Source organism: Serinus canaria, chromosome 2 (genome assembly GCF_022539315.1).
Source record: "Serinus canaria isolate serCan28SL12 chromosome 2, serCan2020, whole genome shotgun sequence".
Lineage (NCBI taxonomy): Eukaryota > Metazoa > Chordata > Aves > Passeriformes > Fringillidae > Serinus > Serinus canaria.
This window is the reverse complement of record NC_066315.1, coordinates 104,451,314-104,474,478: the sequence shown is the minus strand read 5'-3', so window position 1 is coordinate 104,474,478 and position 23,165 is coordinate 104,451,314. Positions and strand designations below refer to the sequence as shown.

Sequence of the window (23,165 nt, the reverse complement as noted above, 5' to 3'; positions counted from 1 at the left end):
GCTGGTATATGTTTAAACACCACTCTGTTACCTAATCAGGATTTATAGTTATTAAAATACCAGTTATTAAAATTCTTCACCTTTCTCTTCTAAAGCCTTGTTTCTAGTTGCTTAACATGTGAATTGAATTTCCCCTCAAGTCTCTGCCCAAAACCATATTTTTGATACTGTCTGCCCATAACTATATGTTGTAGAACTCAGAGACTGAATTGCTCACCAGAAACATTTACACAACTTTTAAAGAAAAAAAGGGATATGAGTTGATGATGAGCTGAAAACAATTTCAGAAAACAACCTGCTAATAAGTAATCCTGTTTTAAAACAACCTAGAAGCAAACTCCAGTAGAAAGAGCTATGCAGAATCTAGAAGAGAAAAAGCCAGAAAAGCTTCACATCATAGGTGACACATGAGAATTGTGCTCTCCCCCCTTCTCCCAGTCACAGGGGACTCATGTGTCTGTATGTGGCATTATCTTCCCTAGGAGATAACAGTAGAAGGAGATGAAAAGGTTTTGACGAGCATGACCTAGGAGTACAAACAGTGACACACAGAAACACCAGCAGACTGAAAATGGCAGGGAGTGATAAGGAGAAAGCCGTGTATAAAAGGTGTATCTATTAACTTGGCAGATACAATAGAAGACAAAGCTGTGTAAATATTAGAATGCTTGTTGCTCCAAATAAACAGGTTCTCATGCATCTGCACAGCTCTCATGCCTGGATCTGGAAGCCAAGGGATCATGCAATGAAATGCAGATGTGTTTTAACCACACTGTCATTTAATTTTACCCAAAGCACTTTGCTTCCTCAACAGAGACAGGGGCAACCACCTGAGAGAAGTGCCTCTGGAAATACTAATCAGTGATTATAGTCTCATATGAATGCCCATGTTCAGCTTTTGTTTATTACTCCCTTTGGTAAACTTTCGAGGTGTAAAAACGATTTTAACCATCTCGCTTTCCATCTGCATTTCATACTCTTAAAGAAACGTCTGGTTTTGGACATTCACATCAATTAATAGCAACAAGCCATTTTCTCTTGTTTTTAATTTTTCAAGAAATAGGACAAACAGGCACAAAAACATACAACAGCATAGATGAAGCTGCAATAAAGCAATGAAGAAGAAAGCTCAAACAAAAGCACTTTTTTTACTTGCAATAAATAAATAGATACATGACATTAAGATGCTGCTTCTTTGTCAGTCAATGTCTATTTGATTTTTATATTTTCTCCTTATTTGAGGATATCATTAATAGCTTTCTAGAATAGTTGTGAGAGACCTGTTAGCTCACATAACAAAAACCCACTGTATTCATATGGGGAAATTGCAACTCCAAGTACACCTTAGTGTGCAATAAAATTTAAATAAATAAGGAAATTAGCAAGTAAATAAAATAACATCTGGTCCCCTCTCCCTAAAAGGAGATTATTCTCCTTTTCCAGACAAATAGCCTAGTTTATATACTAAGCAAACACTTCCCTACAAATATGTAATTGAAGTTTTTTGAGATGCACAAAAAAAATTAATGAAACAAAGAGGTTTCAACAAGAAGGCACAGAATCAAATAAATTAATCAAAAGACCGCTTAATGCTTTTACATGAGTTGTTGTTTTGAGACCAATCTAACCTTCAGCCTCACCTGGGTCTCAATCTTTGCCAAAGCAAATTTTGAAAGGCATCCTCTCCAGTGTAATCTACACATGGCTCAAGGTAAATACCCAGTTGTTTACAGCATCCCTGACCCACCAGTGGCTGAGGTAACTTACCACCCCCAATGGTTATCTTTACAGCACTTTCAGCTCCTACCTGTCTGAGTGAACCCTGATTTGTATCCATTAGCTGATCCACCCTCTGGGGTCGTGCACGGTGACACCGAAGGATTGGGTTTAGCAGAGAGGCTAGCAGCAGATGATTGCCTGCTTCTACATTCTGCAAATGAAGCAGCTACAGTACATATTAACAAGGCCTCCTCCCAGCAGCAAAGTTCAGCAACGCGGCGGCGAAAGGCGACAAAATGTTAAGAGCATACACAGAGCACGCACAACAAACAGCGGCAAATGGCAGCATCCAACGAGAATACGGACTCGCAGTTTTGTCAACTTTGTCTTCTAATTAAGAAAACCTCCCTGGGGGCCACTCAGGGGGCCAGGCAAATACAGAGCAGATGCTGCAAAATGGCAAGAGCCCTCGGATCACGGCTTCCAAGAGATTTGAAGGTATTGGACATGTCCCAGAAAATACTCAGCGACTTCTGCGGCACAACCTGTATACAAACCGTCATATGTCGCCCTTGAAAAGGAAAAATTGTGCTGAAACCCAGATTTTTAACATGCTTCCACAAACCTTCAGGGAGATCTCAGCGCTGTGAGTGTCTAGATGAAAACTGAGTTGAGGGAGGAGAAAGTCACCTTGAAAATCACATATTAATCAAGTTTTAAAACTGAGATCCAATCAGGATTTGTTTTAGGAGAAGGGTTTAAATGCTTAAAAGCACTCTTCTTCTAATTAGACCTATAATCTAAGTGAAGAGTGAAAGGTTACCAGATGGATGGCAGCAATATGGAGATAGTTCTTATTAAAATAATGCCCATGAGGTTGACTTTTGGTGGATTTTCTGAACTTTCATGGGTGCTCAGAACACTTGCAATCAGCATATAACCAAAAGTGGAACCAGTATCTGCTTCTTCCACAAGCGCATTTACTCCTGACTGCATTTACCAGGACACAGGCCAACTCCAACTGCATGAGCATCAGGGAGGGGTTTCAGAAAAGAGATTCCTGAAGTAAAATAAGGCTTCCTTTGTCTTTATTTGGAATTTCACTACCAAATTAAATATTTGCGTCATTTTTGTGAAAAAATGCTGTTGAAAAGCCACATGCACTCTAAAGCAGTAGTTAATTATCCTTGTAACACAGAAAAGCAGCTGAAGCCAGGATCCTTTTGAACCACTAACTGATACAAACTATAATCACTCATACAGCTCGGTGATAACCATCTCCTTCTGGTGTCATGCTGCTATTCACATGAGGATGTGACTCCTCAGATGTCTGTCAGTTCTCCTGCAGAGCTTCCCCTCTCCCACATCAACTTTTTGGAACAACAGGGACCAGATCAAACTCTGTCTTCACTGAGTGAGACCACAGATGAAAAGGTCAGGTAGTCTGCACATAAACCAACCTGGTAGGCAGTGAGTGGGTAAACCACTCTTTCCTTGAGTCCTTGCATGGTTCTAGCTCCAAAAACCTGCATCCTCCAATAAGAGACCCCATGGCTACCTGGCCTTGAGGCCACAAATGCACCCTCTTGTAGCACATACTATCCCATGGGCTGCTCTGGTAGAGGGTAAGACCAAGTGTAAACCACTGCAAACGGCAGGAGCAGCCAAGTCTTTTCTTTCCCTGAGATCATTGCCCTGAGCTTTCTTAATCTTACAGCATGCTAGCAATCCTCAGGCATGAGACAGATTGGATGGCACCTGCAAAGATGACTATCAGGGGAAAACCAATGCTGCAGCCCTGGCTGTGTGCTTTGGGCACATAAAAGAATCATCAGACTGAGCAGCCTCTTTTCTTCTACCGAGATGACTGCACACTCTAAAACGGGAATATCTAGGGCTGCCACCAAAATTATGGGGAGATGAAAGAAGAGGGTTTACAGTCACATGGTTATTATTAAGACTTTAACTTCTTTGGCAAAATCCAAAATTTAGTGAAATCAGTGAGAATTCTTCCTTCAAGCAGTTACTTTTGAATGTATACATTTTCAACAGCAACTTTCAAATTTTCATTCAACATCCCCCTTAGCAGCATAAAACCCCCCTAACTGAATGGGCACCTTTATTACCTTTCCAGCAAATAAGGGGTCCCTTTGACAGTACACCTTGGGAGCTTCTTACTAGGTAGTACTTTAAGTGCTTCTGCTTCTTTGGCTGAGTGGTTAATTTCAGGTTGATATGATTGGAAAACTCTGTGAAGTACCGAAATCCTCTTTCTCCACAGCCTATACAATTCCCAGAAAATCCTGGAAGAACGAAGCAGAAGATACACCAACAGATTAAATGTCTTGTACTGTCTGCTAGGAATAAGGCCATCTAAACCTACCTGCACATCCAGTTCCAGGGGACTGGAGGCCTCCAGCCAGCCAGCCAGCTTCTGTGTGTGTTAAGTCTTAGCTCTTCTGAAACTCCTACATCTCTTTGGGGCGTATTGACCTATGCCAAAATCCTACCACCAGTTTTCCACTCTACACAGTGCAGAGTAGAATAACTGTTTGTAAGGGGAGAACTATGTTGCCACACTAGGAAATTTCCATGAGAAAAAAAAAAACACCATTTTTTTCTATATTAAAAAACCATGGGCTCCGAACTGCAGACATCTCTCTCAAAACAGTGGCTAACTCATCAGAGCAATTTCATATGACTGAAATTAACATCAAATAAATTTTCCCTGAGGCTTCTTACACAAAATACTTACCAAGTAAGCTGAACCTTACATTTTATTACAGTCTTGAAAGCAATCACTTGATATCAGGATTTGCACGGCCAGAGTTAGGAGTGCTTCAAAATAGTTTAAAAAACCTACACCTTCTCAAGAAAGTAACCACTTTAGTGACAAAGACTGTTTTTCTGCAGCATTCCCAACAAGGTTTCACAGAAAGGGGTGAAATTTTGAGTTGAGGTCTGGAGGATATGATCCAGACTAAGAATTATCAGCAGCCTTGATTTCCAGTGCCATTCACAGCTATGTCAATGGGAATCTGGCATAAGGCTGGCACCAGTGTAACATTTCACAGAACAAAGCACAGGGTGTGTTCTGAAATGGGTCTGCCTTAAAATCTTTGTTGTTTGAATCAGCCCTCTATTATCTAATGCTGAATAATTAAGCCCTGTTGTCTTACTTGTCATGCCCCTTATCTCTGAGCTGCTTTCAACCCTTAATGAACAGATTTTCTATGGAATATCAATAATGATCTATAAAACTGCTAGCAGATTAATACCTAGTGGAAATGCTTTATTTGTGTTTGTTTGGGTTTTTTTTTCCAATTACTAGTCAGTTCGAGATCTGTAAGAGAATAAATTTTTCATTCTTGCTACTATTGTTATTTTCCACAATGACAAACACCTTGGAGGATGCTGGTTCCTACACTCACCTGTCAGCCAAAATGACAGGTTTATGACAAAGATATTCAGTGTTTTTGACAAAATGCCTTATCCATAAACCCCTTAATAATTAGGCCATTGCCTTTAGCCTTACTGCGCCTCATTATCAGAGTCGATGAGGATGCCAAGACGCAAATTTCTTCATCTTGTTTTTCCTGGGACTGAATCATTATTTTTTTACTCCCTTGCAGCCCACAGGATCTACTGATGCATCTCCACAGTTTTCAGAAAGAGCAACCAGGGTCTCTGAGAGCTGCTGAGTCTTTGCTCTCAGGTGCCAGTGACAGAAGCCTCGAGGCACTTCAATACCTCAGCAAAGCCAGAGGTGTGAGTCACCAGGCTCCTTAACAAAGGGGACCAGAGATGATGGATGGATACAAAGCTGGGATGGAGGGGGAGGCTTACCAACAAAGACAAGCAGTACCACATTTAATCAGGTTTAAACACCATCTGCCTATCAGTTCTTACTGGTCAACTCCTGACACTTCCCCTGCTTAGCAGGGGAGAAGCTCCTCTGAATCCTCAAGTGTACCCTGTTATCCCAAATCCCCAGTCATACCAGGGAGGGCACACCACACCACAGCCTCTATCCAACTCAGGCCAGGGGCACTTCTGCCTTAGGCCCAAAGGTTTGCTGTGTATGGATTTATCAAATGCATTTACTGGAGATGTAATGTTAAAGCACAAAACAAAGCTGTTTCCAATAGTTACACAAAATATTGGTGGTCTGCACCAGAATTTGAGCAATGCAGTTAAATCAGGGTATTTACCCTTTGCTGTAATTTCTTTCCTGTTGAAAGGTCTTTCTGAACATATCCTAGGCAGAACAATGACTGGAGGGAGAAATGAAAGAGTAAATTCAGAACAGACTAAAGAATCCAAAATACATTAAATCACTTCTCCTAGCTTGGTAAATGTGTACCAGTTGTGACCCAGGCAGGAAATCTAGGTGTACATAGGCCTGTCTTCAATTACCAAGAGGCATTGTTGTACTAAAATTTTAAACTTCATAAATGTAACAGATTATGACATAATTGGGAAAGGTAGGGCAGGGTGTCCCTACGTATCGGTTTTTGGGAAACAAACTGCTCCCAGAACTCCTACTGAGAACAACGATCCTGGTGAAGCCAAGGGCAGAAATCAACCCTTCATTAAAAAATAAAAATTATATAGTTCATTTTCAGTACTTGCATGAGCATATTTCTTCTTAAATGAAAATGCTGTAAGCTCCAGCTGAGATAAAGAGAATATGGATAGCTCACATTTAGAATGCCAGGGCTGCAATTGACTTCTGCCTACACAGAAATCTGGGAGATTCAATTGTGATTAATGGTGGAATCAGGGACTTGTTTTAAAATGGGCTTTTAAGGCAGGTTCATCTACAGATTTGATTTAATGAAGTCAGTCCTCTCCTCAACATATTTCTAATAGAAGGTTATTAGCTGAAATGACATTAGATAATTTTCAACTGGCTTTTTTTTTTTTTCCTCTGAATTATTATGACAGAGAAGGAAAAAAAGATCTCTTACCTAAAAGTGCATTTTTTCCATGATCATCTGGCAAAAACCTCTTGTCAACAGCGCAGACTAGAATGTGCTCAGGAAGGTTGGGAGATTTGGCTCCCACTAACAGGAAGCCTGCTGGGATATCAATTTGCTCCATGCACAGAGACACTAACCGTAAATCCTTGCCTGCTTGACAAAAACCTACAAAACAAAGCAAAACAAATAATAACTCTGCAGAAGAATTCATTTAATTCTCTTTGTTTTATCAGTTGCAAAAGCAAATGGGCTTCACAACTTGACGCTGTAACTGGAATTTTCATATATCCTTTTTAAGGGAAATAGAGGGAATTGAGGTGGCATCTCGCCAGAACCACTAGCTCAGAGTTTCAGAGGTGATAGATAACATTATTTTAAATATACATATTTAAACATATACAGGCAAAAAAGAAATTTAAGTGTCCAAACATTAGACATCAAATGGCTCCAAAACACAATTTTTCAAAAGTAATCAAAATAAGAGGATAAGCTTGTGATTTAATAACAGAAAACAGCTCTTAAAACCTGTCAACGATTATTTTTTTCTTTGCCAAACTTTAATGTACAGTCTTTTCAAGAGAAACTATTTTGTCTTAGTTGCTTGTAGAAGGCTAGAACTGATACATAAACACCATTAAGTAATACAAAAGAATGATAAAAATTGATGATGGAAGTTAAGCAGTGGCTACTAAAAATCATTTTATTACATAAAAATAACTAAAAACTAATTTTTAAATTCTCCAAAACATTTTAGAAATTCCAGCAAATAAATGTTTCACTAGTTTTAGACATGTGAATCATGTTTTTGCTACGTCTCCAGTTGAGTCTCTTGAAGTCTCAGTGGACTGCAGGACTTTCAAGTCCCCAGTTAAGTCTTTTCCCCTCTCAAATACACATATGGCCACAAAATAAGGATACAACACTGACTCTTGGGCTTCTAATCAGTGTAGAGCTAAAGCAGCAGAAGTAGGCAGAAATGGGGACCCGAGAGAGTTTCTGCTGTTCAATGCCCTGCAGTGAGCAGGCAGCAGACTGGGTCACACAAAAAGCATAGCAAGGCAACCCACAGCAGTGTTCAGGCTAAATAAACAATAAATAAAAAAATCACAATCAAAAGAATCGAGATTATTGTTAAATTTGAAATTACTGCAATAGCTATTAATACTTATTACTTACACTTGATTTAAAATATTACTCATGTAAATATTATTCATTGTCACAGAAATTTTAAGGAAGGAAAAAAATATCCTGGAGAAAGATCTTGTGTAAGCATGTGGTAACACAATGTGATCACAGCTTAACCAAAAGCCGCCTCAGCCATTATTGATACCTATGTCTGTGCTCTAAGCTCCTGAGCCAAAACCTGCAGCAACTTCAGCAAAAATTATGGAAGTTAATGGGTTTTGGTTTTATCTCAGAACTGTAGCAGGCACAGAGCATGTGCAAAGTGGAATGCACAGGATCAGCTTGCATGAATTTCTTCACAAGCAGCAGCTTGCTGAAAACAGGGTCCAACACAGGTTCAGTCTTGTGCCTACACTCACAGTCTGCTGAACCAGTTCTTGGCTGAATGGTTTCTTCACTTCTTCAATCAGCCCAGCTCCAGCAGCAGCTCATGGAAAGCTGGCATGGATTCACCCTCACACACACCTTTTCCAGGCAATGAAGTGAAATGGAGCGCCTGAAGTTTTCATGTATGAATCAGTGGATTATATCAATAACTTACCAATAAAAACTTACATAAGTTTTAGGAGAGAAGTATTAAATCTGCATATTTAAAGCACAATTAGTTCTTTTCTGATTAGGTGCTGTTTGATTTTAATCTGTTAAATTCTTCTTAAGGCAGGTTCTCTAAAAACATATTGATCATAGTCAAATACAAAGCCAGCTACCAGGCTTTCAGGTATTATTCAAACTTTTTGATGTAATTTAGAAAGAAACAGTCTCAGATAAACCCAGGAAAAAAGTCCCTTCCATTCAAAATAAAATTTGCTTATTCAAATGTTTATGTCACTTGGGTATTAAATCCAGAGTTTTCAAAACTGACCTTATATATTTAGACATTCAGTGAAATCTGAGTAGTTGACGTGCTTAGAAAATACCACTTTACATCTAGATTTCAAGCAGAAAAATTGCCCACTGCTGACAATGTGGGCAAACAGGAAATCTGTAGATAAGGATTATGAAACAGCAAGTGCAGTAAGATTTCAACACAGATTTAAACCCATGCTTTACACAATTAGCTTCTAGCCCAGTCTCTACCTAAATATGTTCCGGAAATGCCCAGAAGCACAAATGGTGCCCAACAGGAGAAGGGTTTTGAAGGAATTGCTGGCAGTAGCAATGCTAGCACAAGCAAGGTTGTCTGTGTTGTTAAGTGTCATCACAGACTTGCTCTCTGAAGGAGCACACAACACTGAGAAGGGTGACTATCACAGGAGAAGCTCTGAGCCCCTTGGGGTGCTTGAGGGTTTTGCTGTCCCAGTGAAGTGAAGCAGCAGGTGAAGGAAATGACTCAGCTTTATCTGGGCTACGAGCAAAACAACTTCAGCTACACTTTGAGCAGCTGCCTGTCACCATTCTGCATCAATCCCCAAGGGAGAAGCTACAGGAAAGTCCTAAGAAAAACCATCCTAACAAGTTTACAAGCACAATTCAGTAACACCCTGCTATCATGGCAACAGCAGCCTCTTAGCCGAGAGGCTGTAGATCTGAGTATTTCCCACCATTTAGGATATGTGGGACTGGAGTGTAGAAATGCTGCAAACCACCCAATCTGCAAGCACTACCTACAATTCACCCCCAGTATCATCTCTAACTCAGCCAGTGCTCCCAGACCCCTTGCACGCTCCCCCCCCTTCTCCCTCCTTTCACAATCTCCTTTGGCATCCTCCTCTGCTTTGGCTGGCGACATCTCTGGATCAGAGAGGCATGCATGTGCAGACTGGCTGGCCAGCACATGCCTCTGTGATGTTCAGCCTGTGAGACAGCTATAATTACCCTGCTGCCCCAGGGGACTTAAGTTTGGGGACACTGATGTCATTCAAACAGCTCCTGAACTTCAGAAATCTTGCTGAAATTCCCTACCTTTAGAATTCACTACCAGAAATGACAGAATGCAGCCACCAGCTCAGAGCTCGCAGGCCACTGCCAAAACCTCATTTTCCGAGGTGGTGAGATAATAAACAGGGCTGACACCAAATGGTTTCCTCTGGCTCCCCTTGTGAGAGGGAAAGGGATCCCGATGGGTGGGCAGGGAGAGAGGCAGCATAGACAGACCCTCAGAGCCTCCATGAACTTTCCTCTTGCTCATTGAACGGCTGCCACAGGAGAAGCAGGGAGGGCTGCAGAGCCTGGCCAGGAGCAGCCGGGACTAACTTCCACCAGGAAATATGGAGAGGATGCAAATGTGCTCCTGTGCAGTAAAAGGTTTGAGTTTTCCTTCAAAGACATGCAGATGGTATACTTCAAGAGCCCTTCATTATCCTTCTTTCCCTTGACTTTTAGGCCTGAAAAGCACTCTTTTAAGTTTCTGCTGCTTTTTGAAACTGAATGAGGAAATTCCACCCAAAACACATTGATTTGGAAGCAAGTAACTGTGGGGAGATGAAGGGGAGATTAACCCTCTCCCTGATACATTGCCTTTTTCTAACTAGCAAGCACCACGGAGACCCCAGCCTTATTTTCTTTTCTGTTTTGCATGATTTTTGCATTGGTAATTAATTATCTGTTAGAACTAATAATTTCCACATTAGGAAAGACAAGACATAATGTCTGAGTACTAGATGAACTTGCACTGTCAATGTAAAAGACTTAGGACATTTAAAAGCCATTAATTTATAACTGTGCTGGCACTACATTTCTATGTCAAACAGCAGTAAAACATTTCCTCTAAAGAAGAAAGAATGGCACTTTAATTTACTTGTGTACCTTTTATGAAAATCTAAGTAGGAAGAGAAGAAAACACGAGTCAGTAAACCAAACCAATTTCTTTTTGTGAAATCCTTTATCGACATGTAACTGCTGAACTACTTAAAAAAAAACCAACAAAACAAACAACATGTTCTCACAGGATCTCAGCTTTGTTTCAAATAAGGAACGGGCACTTATATTTCAATTAAAGATTTGCAAATACCAAGAGCAGTCACCAAAGAATTAAAACATTAACAGCTTTTACAGACATCTGCATTTCTCTGCATTAGTTTTTTCTTCTGAGAAGCACGTTTGCATTCTCCAACATAATTTCATTTAAAGTAAACCAGTCCCATCTTCCTGAAAATGTATCCCCAGAGCTTTCTACGACTCGAAATTCTAGAATCGTCTTAAAAATGAAACTTGTATCTGTCTTCCCTTTCCCCACTGTAAGAAGAGGCAGTTTCCATGTGGGGCACCAGCCCCTTGTTGCACTGTTATAAATGGGGCATTTGCATAAGGAATTAGCTTCCAGGAATTACATATGAATTAGGGGTCACTGTCACTCGCTATTGTAACCTCACAGTAACTGATCAGGTGTTAAGTACCTGCTTACCTAATTGCTTCTGAAACTACCTTGGCCTTTCTTTAAGCATCAGGTAAATTGAGGATTTGCTAACAAAAGAAAGGTGATACTATTGTGTTTCCCACAGCTTGCATAGAATGTTATTCCACAAATTAGAAGCAGTCTCTTTTAAAGCTACAGCAAGCAAGTGGTTCAGAACAGCTTCTTGATAATGCAAGAATTTTGCTGCCTATTTGAGATACTCATATGAAAACAAATAAATTATTTTTCTTGAAACCCTATTTTCATGGAAATTTTAGTTTAAAAAATTTGTATTGAGCAGGAAAAAAAAAAACAAAAACAAACCCCCAAAGCCCCTGAAGATAAGTGAATTACTTTCATGACTAACTGCAAGTTTCAGTGGCAAATACAGCTGGTCTTTCCAATGGGCTAAGAAGAGAGTTAAGACATGTAATACTAGCTGAGAAAGAATCTCCAACAAACTCACTTGAGAGGCATTTATTTTTTTTTTAGTTGACAACTAAAGCATTAAGATGACTTTCTGCACCCACGTGACTGACAAATGCATCTGAATAAAAGAACAAGTCACCACAGAAAATAATATGATGGTTATGGCACACATCCTGAATTCAGGAAAAGCAAACAGCCCAAATAGCTAAAAGGGAAAAAGATTTCATCCCACCTGATCCTAAAGGTGGGAAACAAGTTTTACAGCAAGCAGAGCTATGAACTGCAGGCTCTAGTACCAATATTTTGCTCTTGGATAAGCAATTGAATACAGGCTTAGTTTAAAGTATCCAAATACAGTGAGTTCAAATGGTCTATTTAGTATTGTTTAACATCTCCATAATGTTATTTACCTTTGCAATTAAATAAGTAAGATAAGGGATGCAAACAATGGCAGTGATCCTGTCTTACATCTCTGGAAGGCACACTCATGAGATGAAAGATGAGCTATCAGATTAATATCTTGTTGAGATATGGTCTGCAGTGTGAATGTTTGGGAACCAGGGCATTTTAAGCAATTATGCAAAACTGTCCTAACAGATCACCAGAAGTATTTGGAAAAAAAAAATTGTTTTCCATTCCTTTTCCAGACACAAAACCACTACTCTCTTAAATCGGCTCCTTGAGAACATCTAAAAGTACGGCAGATTTTGTAAGCTCAGACTGATAAACTTAAAAATGAGTAATGAACGACCCTAAAATTCTGCAGATGTAACACACAAAACTTTCTTCTAGAGTGCTTTGATCATAAAAACCTTATAGATAAAAATCAAACCACAAAGCTGCCCCTGAAAGGTCAATCCCAGGACATACTAAGAAGTTTAATATTACATGCATATAATATGTGAAGTGAAAAAGGCACTGCTCCTGCTTTCCACAGGAGATTTTGAAGACTTTATTGATCCTTGTCCTCAACTGAGAACACTTTCCTAGGAATACATCATTTTATACTCTCTCCTTCCCTCCTCCTTCAAATTTACAAGCCTTCAAAGAACAGAAAACCACACTTCTGTGTGAATAACGAATTCTCCCAACAATATTCCCCATCTTTTCACAGCAGCCAGCCAGCCCTTCTGTTCTTTGTGCTACAGGGAACGGGCAGTATGCAGTTAAGAGGGTAAACACGCTCCTGTGAGCTGCATTTGGAAGTGGAAAAGGAAAAGATGACAACACATGCCACTAATGCCCACCCCCCCGAAATGTCAAATAACTACCAGAGGTTGGGTCCTTACTTCTATCATTTCATATAACCGGATTCAGAAAGGTGTAAAACCATTTCAAAATTACAGCTTCTGATGAACTGTGCACAAGGAATTCCATGATTGAGGGGGATATTGAATAAAATGTCAAAAAGGGCACTTGGACCTTGTCGGAACAGTTCTTGTTTTCAGGTGTCTGAAGTCAGCAGGGAGATGTTTTAACAAGAAGCACATCTAATAACTGTGAGTAGATCTTTTTTTGAGGAAGTTAAACCTTCAGAATAGAACAGTTTTGGGGTAAGATGAACCAACCACATCAATTTGTCTTAGGCCAAGTAGGTACATGCATAATTACCTGGTTCTTTCTTTCACACATTTAAACCCAAACAAATATAGTATGGTCAACAACTTTGCTCATCTTGAGCAACAACAAATCAGGACAGCTCAGGGTAAGGAAGCAATGGCCTGCAGGCACATGGGGAAGACAAAACAGCTGAGCTTCCACTACCAACCTTCTTATCACCTCAGCAGCAGAAAGTACACTAAGTGTCCTCCCTATTTTCTTTCTCTTCTTTCTACCCATGGAAGCAACTAAATCCACCTTTGCCAATGTTTTGGAGAACCATTTAGGGACAGACTGAGAACCAGCCAACTCCCAGACGACCTCTTTGAGGACAGTGAATCAATGAAAACCAGAGACAAAAAGGGGCTTTTAGAAAGTAATGGCGTGCCACAGCCAGGCCTCCACACTGCTTTCAAAGGATACACGAAACTTTATGTTCTCAAGCAAGTCCTTCTAATCCATATTTTTTCAGATCTGTGGCTTTGACTATAAACTGTATTTTCAGACTTTCTAGCTAAAGAATTTGTAACTTCAGAGAGTGCACATTAGCATTAGAATCATACAGTAGTGAAGATCATACAGTAAAACAAAAGGATACCAACCATCAGTAGTGCAAGACCCTTCTGGGGCAGGTTTTTGCGAGTATGGGATTGGTGGACTACTTGAATCTGACATGTCTTCATCGTCCTCTTCATCTTCCATTTCATTAATAGCTGTGTTGGTAGAAAAGTCCAGGTTTCCATTTTCTGAATAGCGATGTACTAACTCTTTATCCAACTCTTCTACCTTTGGCTTCACATCTGAAGAATAAAAATAGAAAAAATAATAAAATACAGTAAAATTAAAAATAACCTAGAAAATTAAACTTTTCAACATTATCTCCTTTAATATAATATTTATCTCTTTTTAAAATAATCAGCATGCCATTCTTTCCCCTTAACAATGCCCAAGATTCAGATTTTATCACACAATTAACTACTGTGCAGTTTCTGCCTTTTTTTTTTTTTTTTTTTTCCTTATGAATCACACCCCACCCTTTTCACGCACAGAAAAACAACTGAAACGTGCCATACTTTCTTGGTTACCTTCCGGTAGGAAAGGAGGCTGGTCAGGATCCAGGTACAGCTGGGAGAAGATTGGCCGCGGGACAACGCTGCTGCATCGCAGAGAGGCTTCTATGGAGTTATGAAGGGCTTCTTCGAAACGGGCAGATTTTAGTTGCCCTGCATATGAATTCCCCATGATCTGAAAACACAAAGGGAACAGCTGATGAGGGGATGGGAATGCCCATGCACAGAGAATTTACAAATGAAGACAGAGATCTGACTACCATGCATGACAGTGATCTAAAGTTAGCAAGAAAATATGTTGTGCAAACAACATCTCCAACTAGCACCACACGTTCTGTTTGTCAGGCAGAATGCATCCTTCTGTTCCACTAAGCTTTTAGCACATCCCAACACACTGCTCTGTGTCTTCTGAGCACATGGCCTCTCAACAGCCTCAAAACCTGCCTGGTATAAAAAATTAATGGAGGATAGATAAAATAATCTATTATTATTATTATTATTTGAGTTTTTTTAGGATATTCAGGGTAGAATAAGGAAGGGTACATATCAAAAAAAAAAAATTAAAAATCAAGGTGGGCTTCATCAGTTTTTGCCAAAGAGTGTGTTTACATGATTTTTCACTTGTCAGTATGCCATTATTTGGAGAAAAACTTTACACAAAGACATCCAATAACTTGAATTTTTGCTCTTGCTCATATTAACTGAAATTACATGGAAGGTCAGTTTCTCTGTCTTTTCAGAATCTCTTCACCTCCTGTCTTCAATGCAATACTGCAATTTACAAGTGGTCTGACCTATCAAAGGATCCAATTATAATAAAATACATACATAAAAAAGAGAGAAATAAATAACTTCTAAACCACATGCAGCAAATGAAGTGAAATGTCTTTATTTGAAATTATGCTTTAAACTCCCGGAGTGATAACAATAATTTAAATATCTGCTTTAACAATTAATATTTCTGTTTATATTGATGATGAACTTAGGAACTTAATTAAATACTCAAGCACAAACAGACCTATAGACCATTTCTTCTCCTTGGATGGCATCACACAGCCCAAAGACTGGTACATTTATGCACCCAGCACTGGGACACTCAAATTTAAGCATTTAGTAACAGGGTGGCCATGGAAGGTTTTAAAATGAGCTAAGGGAGACTCACTGAAATATGAAATTTTCCAATTTGCTATCTCATTATATCAAATGACATTTGTTCCAAAGAAACAGCAGTCTAAAATTTTCCAATATTCAGAACACAAGACTGAACTTTCAGAGTAATTTATTTCAACAGAAACAAGTTTTCCCCAGGTAAACCAACAGACACAAAAGTACAAAACCTTATAACATTATCTTTGTTCTTCCCCTCACTAGATGTCACCTAGCCCTACAAACAGGAAGAGACCTTGGCCAAGAAGATAAATTGGCATTTTGAAAACCTGCAGTTCCACTCCTGCTTTATCACTGGGTTGCTCAAGGTCCCCAGGGCCACCTGTAAAAGGGCAATAACCATGACAGCCACTTCCAGCAGCCTTTGAGGTCTGCTGGTGTAGACAAATATCTAAGAGCTAATTATTACTACACCACTGGATACAGGTGTGAAACAAATAAAATTATTCACCTCTAACCTGGGAGAGAGGGTCAGTTCCTTGTTCAGAGTCTTTATGCAGCTTTGGGAAAGTAATTCCTCATCTCTGATTTAGACTGGCTTTAAATAAATTGACAAATGCACTTCTCCACCCCAACCAGAGACAATACCAGACAATAAAAAAACATTTCTTAGCCCGACACATTCTGCTATTTCAGCAGTGAAATACCTAAGATAAGTAGATTCTCTTTTTCCTTCTCTGTTTTCGTTAGATTTGGAAACGGTAGGGACTGTGTACAACCACACAACTACAAAGAGTGTTAGGGAAAAAACTACACTGAAGCAGTATTAAGGCTGCAGTAGCCTAAAGCCTGTCAGGTGTCTTTGAAAAAAAGAATTAATGGAACTCAGCTAAGTGACTGAAACACTTATTTTTCTGAAATCAGTGATGATACTTCCATGAATATAAGTGAAATCATGATAGACTTTTCTTCAATTTCATGCAATAAAATTTAATTTCTCTGCTATTTATGTCAGTTATGATGTGCCTAAAGGAAGATTTCAGGAATGTATTCAAATTAAAAGACTTTAGTTAAAACACCATAATGAAAATTAATCAACCTTCATGAATCAGAAAATTTGCAATTCCCACAGCACAGCATCTGCATGAAGTCCATTCATTCTCCATGTTTTCTAGAAGCCACCTGTTGTATAAAATCGATGACAACTATTTTAATTTTGATGGGAAGCTATTAATAAAGGACAGCACACACAGAGCAAAAATGCTGGCAACTTGATTTGCTTCCCTGGCATCTATACAAGGAGACTTGCCTGTGGATGGAGACTGCCACAGACTTACCAGAGAAATGGCTAATGGTTAACATTACCAGAGGATGTTTCCAGCCTGCCAAGAGAAAACAAGATTGCTGGTGGAAATGCCAAGCAAAGAAAAGCTCAGGAAGCACAGCTTGTGTGCGTTCTGGTCCCTGCAGCGGGGGAGCAGAGCAGGAGGAAGGAGTGCCAGGGATGCAGGGATGTGCCCGGGCCAGATGGGGCAGGCAGAGGTGTCGGGGCAGAGTGGCCACAGGTTGAGGAAGCTGTGACTCCTGGAGAACAGCACGGGCCAGCTGATTTCCTAACACTGCCTGAGGCCATTAGGGCAGCTGGGCCTCATTTGGAGCTCAATAGAGCTGGGGAGGGGAGAGGAGGTGGCAAGACCCTCCAGCAGTGAGCTACTGCCTGGGTCAGGTGTGCTTGATCCAGCCTCCCCAAAAGCCAGGAGCATCCATTCAAGGGAGTAACTCCTTAGTGTGTCTGCACTTAGTTCTAGCCCTAAATGTCCGGTGCAATTAGGAAATGGTTAATTTTCCTCCTCACAGGGTAAATGGGAGCACACCTCAGCAGCAGCAGAGGAGACAGGAGAACGTGCTTTAAAGGGACTCCCAGTGTGCTGAGGGGGCTTGAGGAGGCAGCAGAGCCTGAGGAAAAATAAATTGATGGAATTTAAAGGGAGGCAAAAAAAAAACCAAAAAACCAACCAACCAAACCAAAGATAATTTCTCATATTGAGCCACGTATCTGCCATATCTGCATTTAAATATGACCAAGGCAAATGATTTAACATAACTAAAATAATGTTCATTGTTTAAAAAGTTACCCAAATAATATGTCTATCCAACATTCATATAAGAGGTCATTTGGTAAAAATAAAACAAACCAACCCCTCTTGCTTTCTATAGTGAAATTAAGACAAGGTTTTCTTAAGATTCTGCCCATCTGATGCATCAGTGAGCTCAGGAGGATGTGGGAAAGACATTCCATTGTTGAGTTCATCTGAGCTGATCTGACACAGTGACTGGAAAACAGAGCTGGACTTGACTCAGGAGCTCCTCCCTGATCTCACAAACCTGTCTTTTGCTGCCAACTCTGGCACATCAGGGCTCACCCTTGTGTCCATTGTTCTATGCCCAGTCACATGGCATGGAACTCTGCTGGAACCCACCTGTGGGCACCGAGAGGTTTCCAGTGGGCAGGAGTTTTGGTGAGAGGGTAAATAATCATTTCCATATCTACCTGCACACTAACTGTAGTTGGCACAGAGCTGGTTAGATTCCCAGCAATGAGCAATCTGCACACCTCTAATTCAGTATTCCAGCCCTCATCTTTCCTTTTACTTGCACCATTGGTTGGATACCAGTGTAATTCTTAAGTTGCCTGCTTCTCTTGGAAACCTTTTGAGGTCAGCAGAATGTAGACCTCAAAATGTAACTACAAAATGTTAGTATGTGCAAAATGTTTGTGTATTTAGCTGCTATACTTTTTCCTTCCCCACCACTCTACCAAGGAAGGAGGCCAAATTTGGCAACACTCCTTCTGAGGCTTCTCCTCTACCTCACCAACTTTTCCACTGTACACAGATGAATTTTATTTAATTTCCTTAAAACTTACTGTGGGGATTAGAAGACATTATCAGAATTGAATAATTTCAAAATTAAATCTGAAAGAAAACATTAAATAATTGGGGAATTTCCTAAAATTTAGATCACCCCCACTTCCAGGCTCTATCACTCTTCAGCCTTTTTTGAAAAGATTCAGATGCTAAAGCACCACCCAGCACACCTCCATTGCTGCTGTGCTTCTTCAAGGCAAATTTCCTAAACCCACTTCAAGTCTCCTGTGCAGTGGCCCATCACTGAACTAGAGGATTACCCATGACATTTGCTGGAGTGAGAGCTGCATTAAAACAGAGATGGAAAGCAGCCCTCACATTTCCATCTGTCTCCTTACAAAGACTCATGAACAAGAAAATTGTGAAATTCCTCTAACCTGACCACAGGTAAAGGAGGATTATTGTTATAGCTTTAAATAAAACAATTAATGTGGGCATTCATTGTGGAAAGCAAAACTACAATTACCACGAGCTTCTATCAAAGCAGACAGAAATGGAATTAACAAAAGCAAAATCTCAAAGAGAATTGATTTTAACACTGCATCACTTCTCTGTGTGGTGAAGGACTCAGGGAAATTCTAATCACTCTTTCAAAGCCAGAAGCTGAACTTACAAAAAGGCCTTGCCAATTCAAGCCCTGTTCAATGTGGTCACCCAGGTTTCAAAAGATCTGTGCAGAAACATCACCATCACATGGGATGCTTGAGAAAAACCAGAGCCCAGGTCCAGCAGTGTGTATGTACAGTAACCACTACCCATTTTTAGACAGAAAAATGTGTGCTTCTTTTAATGTAAAGAAGCATAGGTGGCTATGCTTCTTTACGTTAAAAAAACAAACAAAACACCAACAAAGAAACAAACAAACCCCCCCCCCAAAAAAAAAAAAAGTCACTCTGAAAAGTGGATCATGACTCAATAACTCTTGGGAGCAAGAACTGCACATTGAGTTGAAGGCTCTGCTAGTAAAAATATAATCAGATCATTCACTACACCAGATACCACATATTTGGCCTCCAGGTGGGTCATGACCCCAGAGACTTTAAAGGAGAGGAACCGAATGGGAGGATGAGGGAGGGGGTGAGTGTTGTTGTTATGGCTTAAAGCAATTTCACAATTACCTGATAGCGAATGATGAATCTGATGCAAACACCCTCCATTAAGTCAGCTCTATCAAGTCCTTACTTTGTGTTTAACCTAATAATGTAATTGTGTTCTCCAAAACACATAATCTGGCTTCTGATCTGGCCTACCCCACAGAGAAGTTTCTCTTCAAAGGAAAAGAAAGCAAGTTCCTCCACAAAGGCATTGCCAGGCCCAGCACAGCTTCTGTATCTCAAAGGGTTATCTCAGGCAAAAAGAGACCAGGCATCTATTTGTGCTGCAGAAAAACTGAGCTGGTTGTTTCAGGTACAGCTTGTGTTTCTGATTGTTTACATCACTCTTAGTCATGTTCTGAGAGTATTATTTTTTCCCATTAGAGCATCACTAGGATGTACCCTGAACATGCATAGAGCAGAAAGAATGTCAGGTAATAATGACAATAACAAATATATACACTCATTAGAAGTGCAGACTTCAAAGTCAAAAGTCTCTGCACAGCATTGACTGTAGCATTCAGTGAGGAAGATTTATGTGTGACTCAAAACAAGGTTGTAAGGTGGAGTAGAAGCCTTAATTCATAACCACTGTAAGATCCCTTTTTTTCCCTCTCACAGTCTTTTCAAGGCTTTGAGATTCTCACCCTGTTTTGTCTTCATTAGGGATATTCAAACTCAACTGTAAAAGAGCTTACAATCTTATATAGCAAGTGACAGAAGTAACTCATTCACAATGTCTTTCAAGAGAAATGAATTATTAGTTTGGATTTACCCTCTTTCCTGTGCAGTTTCCTTTCATCTTTAATTTTATTTTTAAGAAAATACTGTTTGCATCCAATACCCATTTAGAGTCTCGTCATTCAGTCCAATGTTGCCACTGTTTTACTGTGTAAAAGTAATGGGAAGGATCAAGAACCCATAATTTTTTCTTGACAAGGTTCTTTCTCTTATTGCTCAATTAATGGTATCTGTACTTGGAGTATTGCATCAGATTATCTGGGATTTGGACAATTCCTTGCACAGAGACAGAAAAATGCATACATTTCACAGCCAAATGCAGGATGGTGGAAGAGGGTAGCTGTTTCCCCACAACATCAAACAGAAAGAAAATCACAAGTGGTCTTAATATGGAGACTACTATGCCCTTACTGCTCCATCCCTTCCACCCCAAGACTATTCCTGCAGTCCTCAGGAACAGCTCACAAAACAATAAACGTACTAAAGGTAAAATTAACACCTGGATGCAGGATGGTGTTACTAAGTTGAACTTACATGAATGAACTTCAAATCACTCCCAAGTGATTTAAAGCAAAAATTAGGTCTGAATTGCAGTTTTAGAAATTCAGTGACCTGGGAGTTTTCAGCTTTACAGGATAAACCAGCAGTGATGTGACATTGAGGGTGGCAAAGGAAGAGCACCAAAAAATAGCCACTGAAACCCCATCTCATCTCTTTTACCTCAAGTCTGAAATGTTTCTTTAGTTCTTTTTAACAGTGTTATCTACTGAGCCGTGCACAGAAAGAGCAGTTTACAACCACGATCAAACACAGAGTACACTGAGAGGCACAATGGTACAGAAGTCACTGCAAGCTGAGCTCAAGTCAAGTTTTACAAAATAGCACTGGCTTTACTTTTCTCCAGGTTATGGCTCCCACTCAGGGAAAAAATGCTGCATTCTAGATAGGTTAAAAATCTTATAACACAGTGAGAGAAAAACTAGTGCAGCCAGTGCACCAGCACATTCCTCTAGTGAGGACTGAGGTGATTTAAGATTAAGCATGTCCCAAGCTTCATTTGATGCCATTCCCTAAAAAACAGATGTAATAAGCAGATGAAGGAAAACATATAAAAGCTTTCAGGAGTTAATTATGTGGATTTAGCCTGCTCTGACTGCAAAGCTTTTGGAGTCCTTTCAAATGGTTATGAAATGAGCAGGTAAGTTACTGTGGAGGTTTTGTAGGGTTTTCTAAATAAATTAGTAGAAGATGGAGCAAATCCTTTTATGCTGCAGGGACCTTTCACAGTATACATAGGAAAAGGAACATTACTATGCACCCTTAACAAAAGGGATACACTTCTCTTTCAAAAGAAAAACCTTCAGGTGGGAAAAAAAGGGTTATCAACATACAAACATCGCTTTTGATTTTGAAATTTAGGTTAAAAGACTTCATTGTTTTAAAAGGAGTATATGCTCACACAGTCGTGGTAGGGATGACAGCAATAAATCACCAAGGAGCACTTTTGAAAACCTCAGCCTGCTTCCTTAAAACATGCATGCTCATACACAGCTTTCCCCACTTATGCTTTCTGTCCTAAATCAACAGGACTATTAACCACATTATCAATGCCAGTGCAATACAACCAAATCAGCAATGATGCTTAATCCTAGCTATAGGATCAAGGCATATTTTTGCAGTGCAATTTTGATTTTGCAATTAGTAGCAGACATGAAGTGCATGTATTTATTCTTCTAAGAACCTGGTGTGTTCTCACAGTCAGGCACTTTAGTTTGAATCAGCTCCATGCCCAGCAAGATCATGGAGCAGATACTCCTGGAAACTCTGCTAAAGCACATGGAAAACAAGGAGGTGACTGGTGACAGCCAACACAGCTTCACTGAGGACAAATTGTGCCTGAAAATTTGGTTATCTTGTCCAGTGGGGTGAGAGTGGTGGGAAGGGATCCCATGCTGAGGGATGTCACAGGCTTGAGAAGCAGTCACATGAAAACTTGATGAAGGTTCTGCACATGGCTTGGGACAACCCCAGGCTGGATGGGGAATGGATTGAGAGCAGCCCTGAGGAGAAGGACTTGGGGGAGTTGGTTGACAAGAAGAGCAACACGACCCAGCCACGTGCACCTGCAGCCCCAAAGGCCAGCCACATCCCCCTGCTCTGCTCTGCTCTGGTGAGAGCCCATCTGCAGTGCTGCATCCAGCTCCGGGGTCTCCATCATACTGAGAATGATGGAGCAGGTCCAGAGGAGGGCCCTGAATATGATTAGAGGGCTGGAGCACCTCTTCTGTGAGAAGAGGCTGTAAGAGTTGAGGCTGTTCAGCCCGGAGAAGAAGCTGCTCCAGGCAGACCTTCAGTGCCTAGGAGAAAGCTGGAGAGGGACTTCTGACAAGGGCAAGGAGTGATAGAACAAGGGGAAATGGCTTTAAGCTGAAAGAATAGAGATTTGCAGTAAGTATTAGGAAGAAATCCTTCACTGTGAGGGTGGTGAGGCTCTGGGGTTGGAACTAGATGGTCTTGAAGGTCCCTTCCAACTCAACCCATTCTATGATTCTTTGAATTCATTTAGCTACCACTCTTAATAACACAGCAGATAAAATTAATATAGTTTGAAAGCAATTAACATAATAAAATAAGTACAAATTTGTTCCTCAAATAATGTATTCAAAATCAGTAACTGCTCCCAAAGCCAATATATTTTAATTGAACCTTGTTATTTTTATATACTTTTCATATATATAAGTGTTTAGTCATTCACTAACAACATATATTCTGTTAATACACAGATCTTATTGTAAGTTATTAGCTAACAACTATATTTAGTAATTACCAATTAAAACAAACTATTCAGAAGCATCAGAGATATAAAATCTATTTATGTAGTTTACAAAAATCTATGAAGTAAATTATATTCTCATATGCACCCATTAATTTAAAGCTTTGTTTCTAATTATGATTTAATGTTCATTTCAAGAGAACAC

At 39.9% G+C, this 23,165-nt stretch overlaps 1 protein-coding gene across 6 annotated transcripts in view; it reads right to left on the bottom strand.

The window, feature by feature from the left end:
* Nucleotides 1-23,165, bottom strand: part of GREB1L (GREB1 like retinoic acid receptor coactivator) — a 131,668-nt gene that overhangs the window by 46,165 nt on the left and 62,338 nt on the right. For 2 of the 6 annotated variants that reach the window (XM_030228201.2, XM_030228204.2), the window contains 5 exons: nt 14,322-14,493; nt 13,851-14,048; nt 6,690-6,866; nt 3,846-4,022; nt 1,808-1,945 (listed from right to left, as the gene is read on the bottom strand). In XM_030228201.2, coding sequence (XP_030084061.2) covers nt 1,808-1,945; nt 3,846-4,022; nt 6,690-6,866; nt 13,851-14,048; nt 14,322-14,490 — 859 coding nt within the window. In that variant the 5' untranslated portion in view covers nt 14,491-14,493. The remainder of the gene's footprint in view (nt 1-1,807; nt 1,946-3,845; nt 4,023-6,689; nt 6,867-13,850; nt 14,049-14,321; nt 14,494-23,165) is intronic. The other 4 variants (XM_050971070.1, XM_050971069.1, XM_050971072.1 and 1 more) reach the window with 4 other exon arrangements.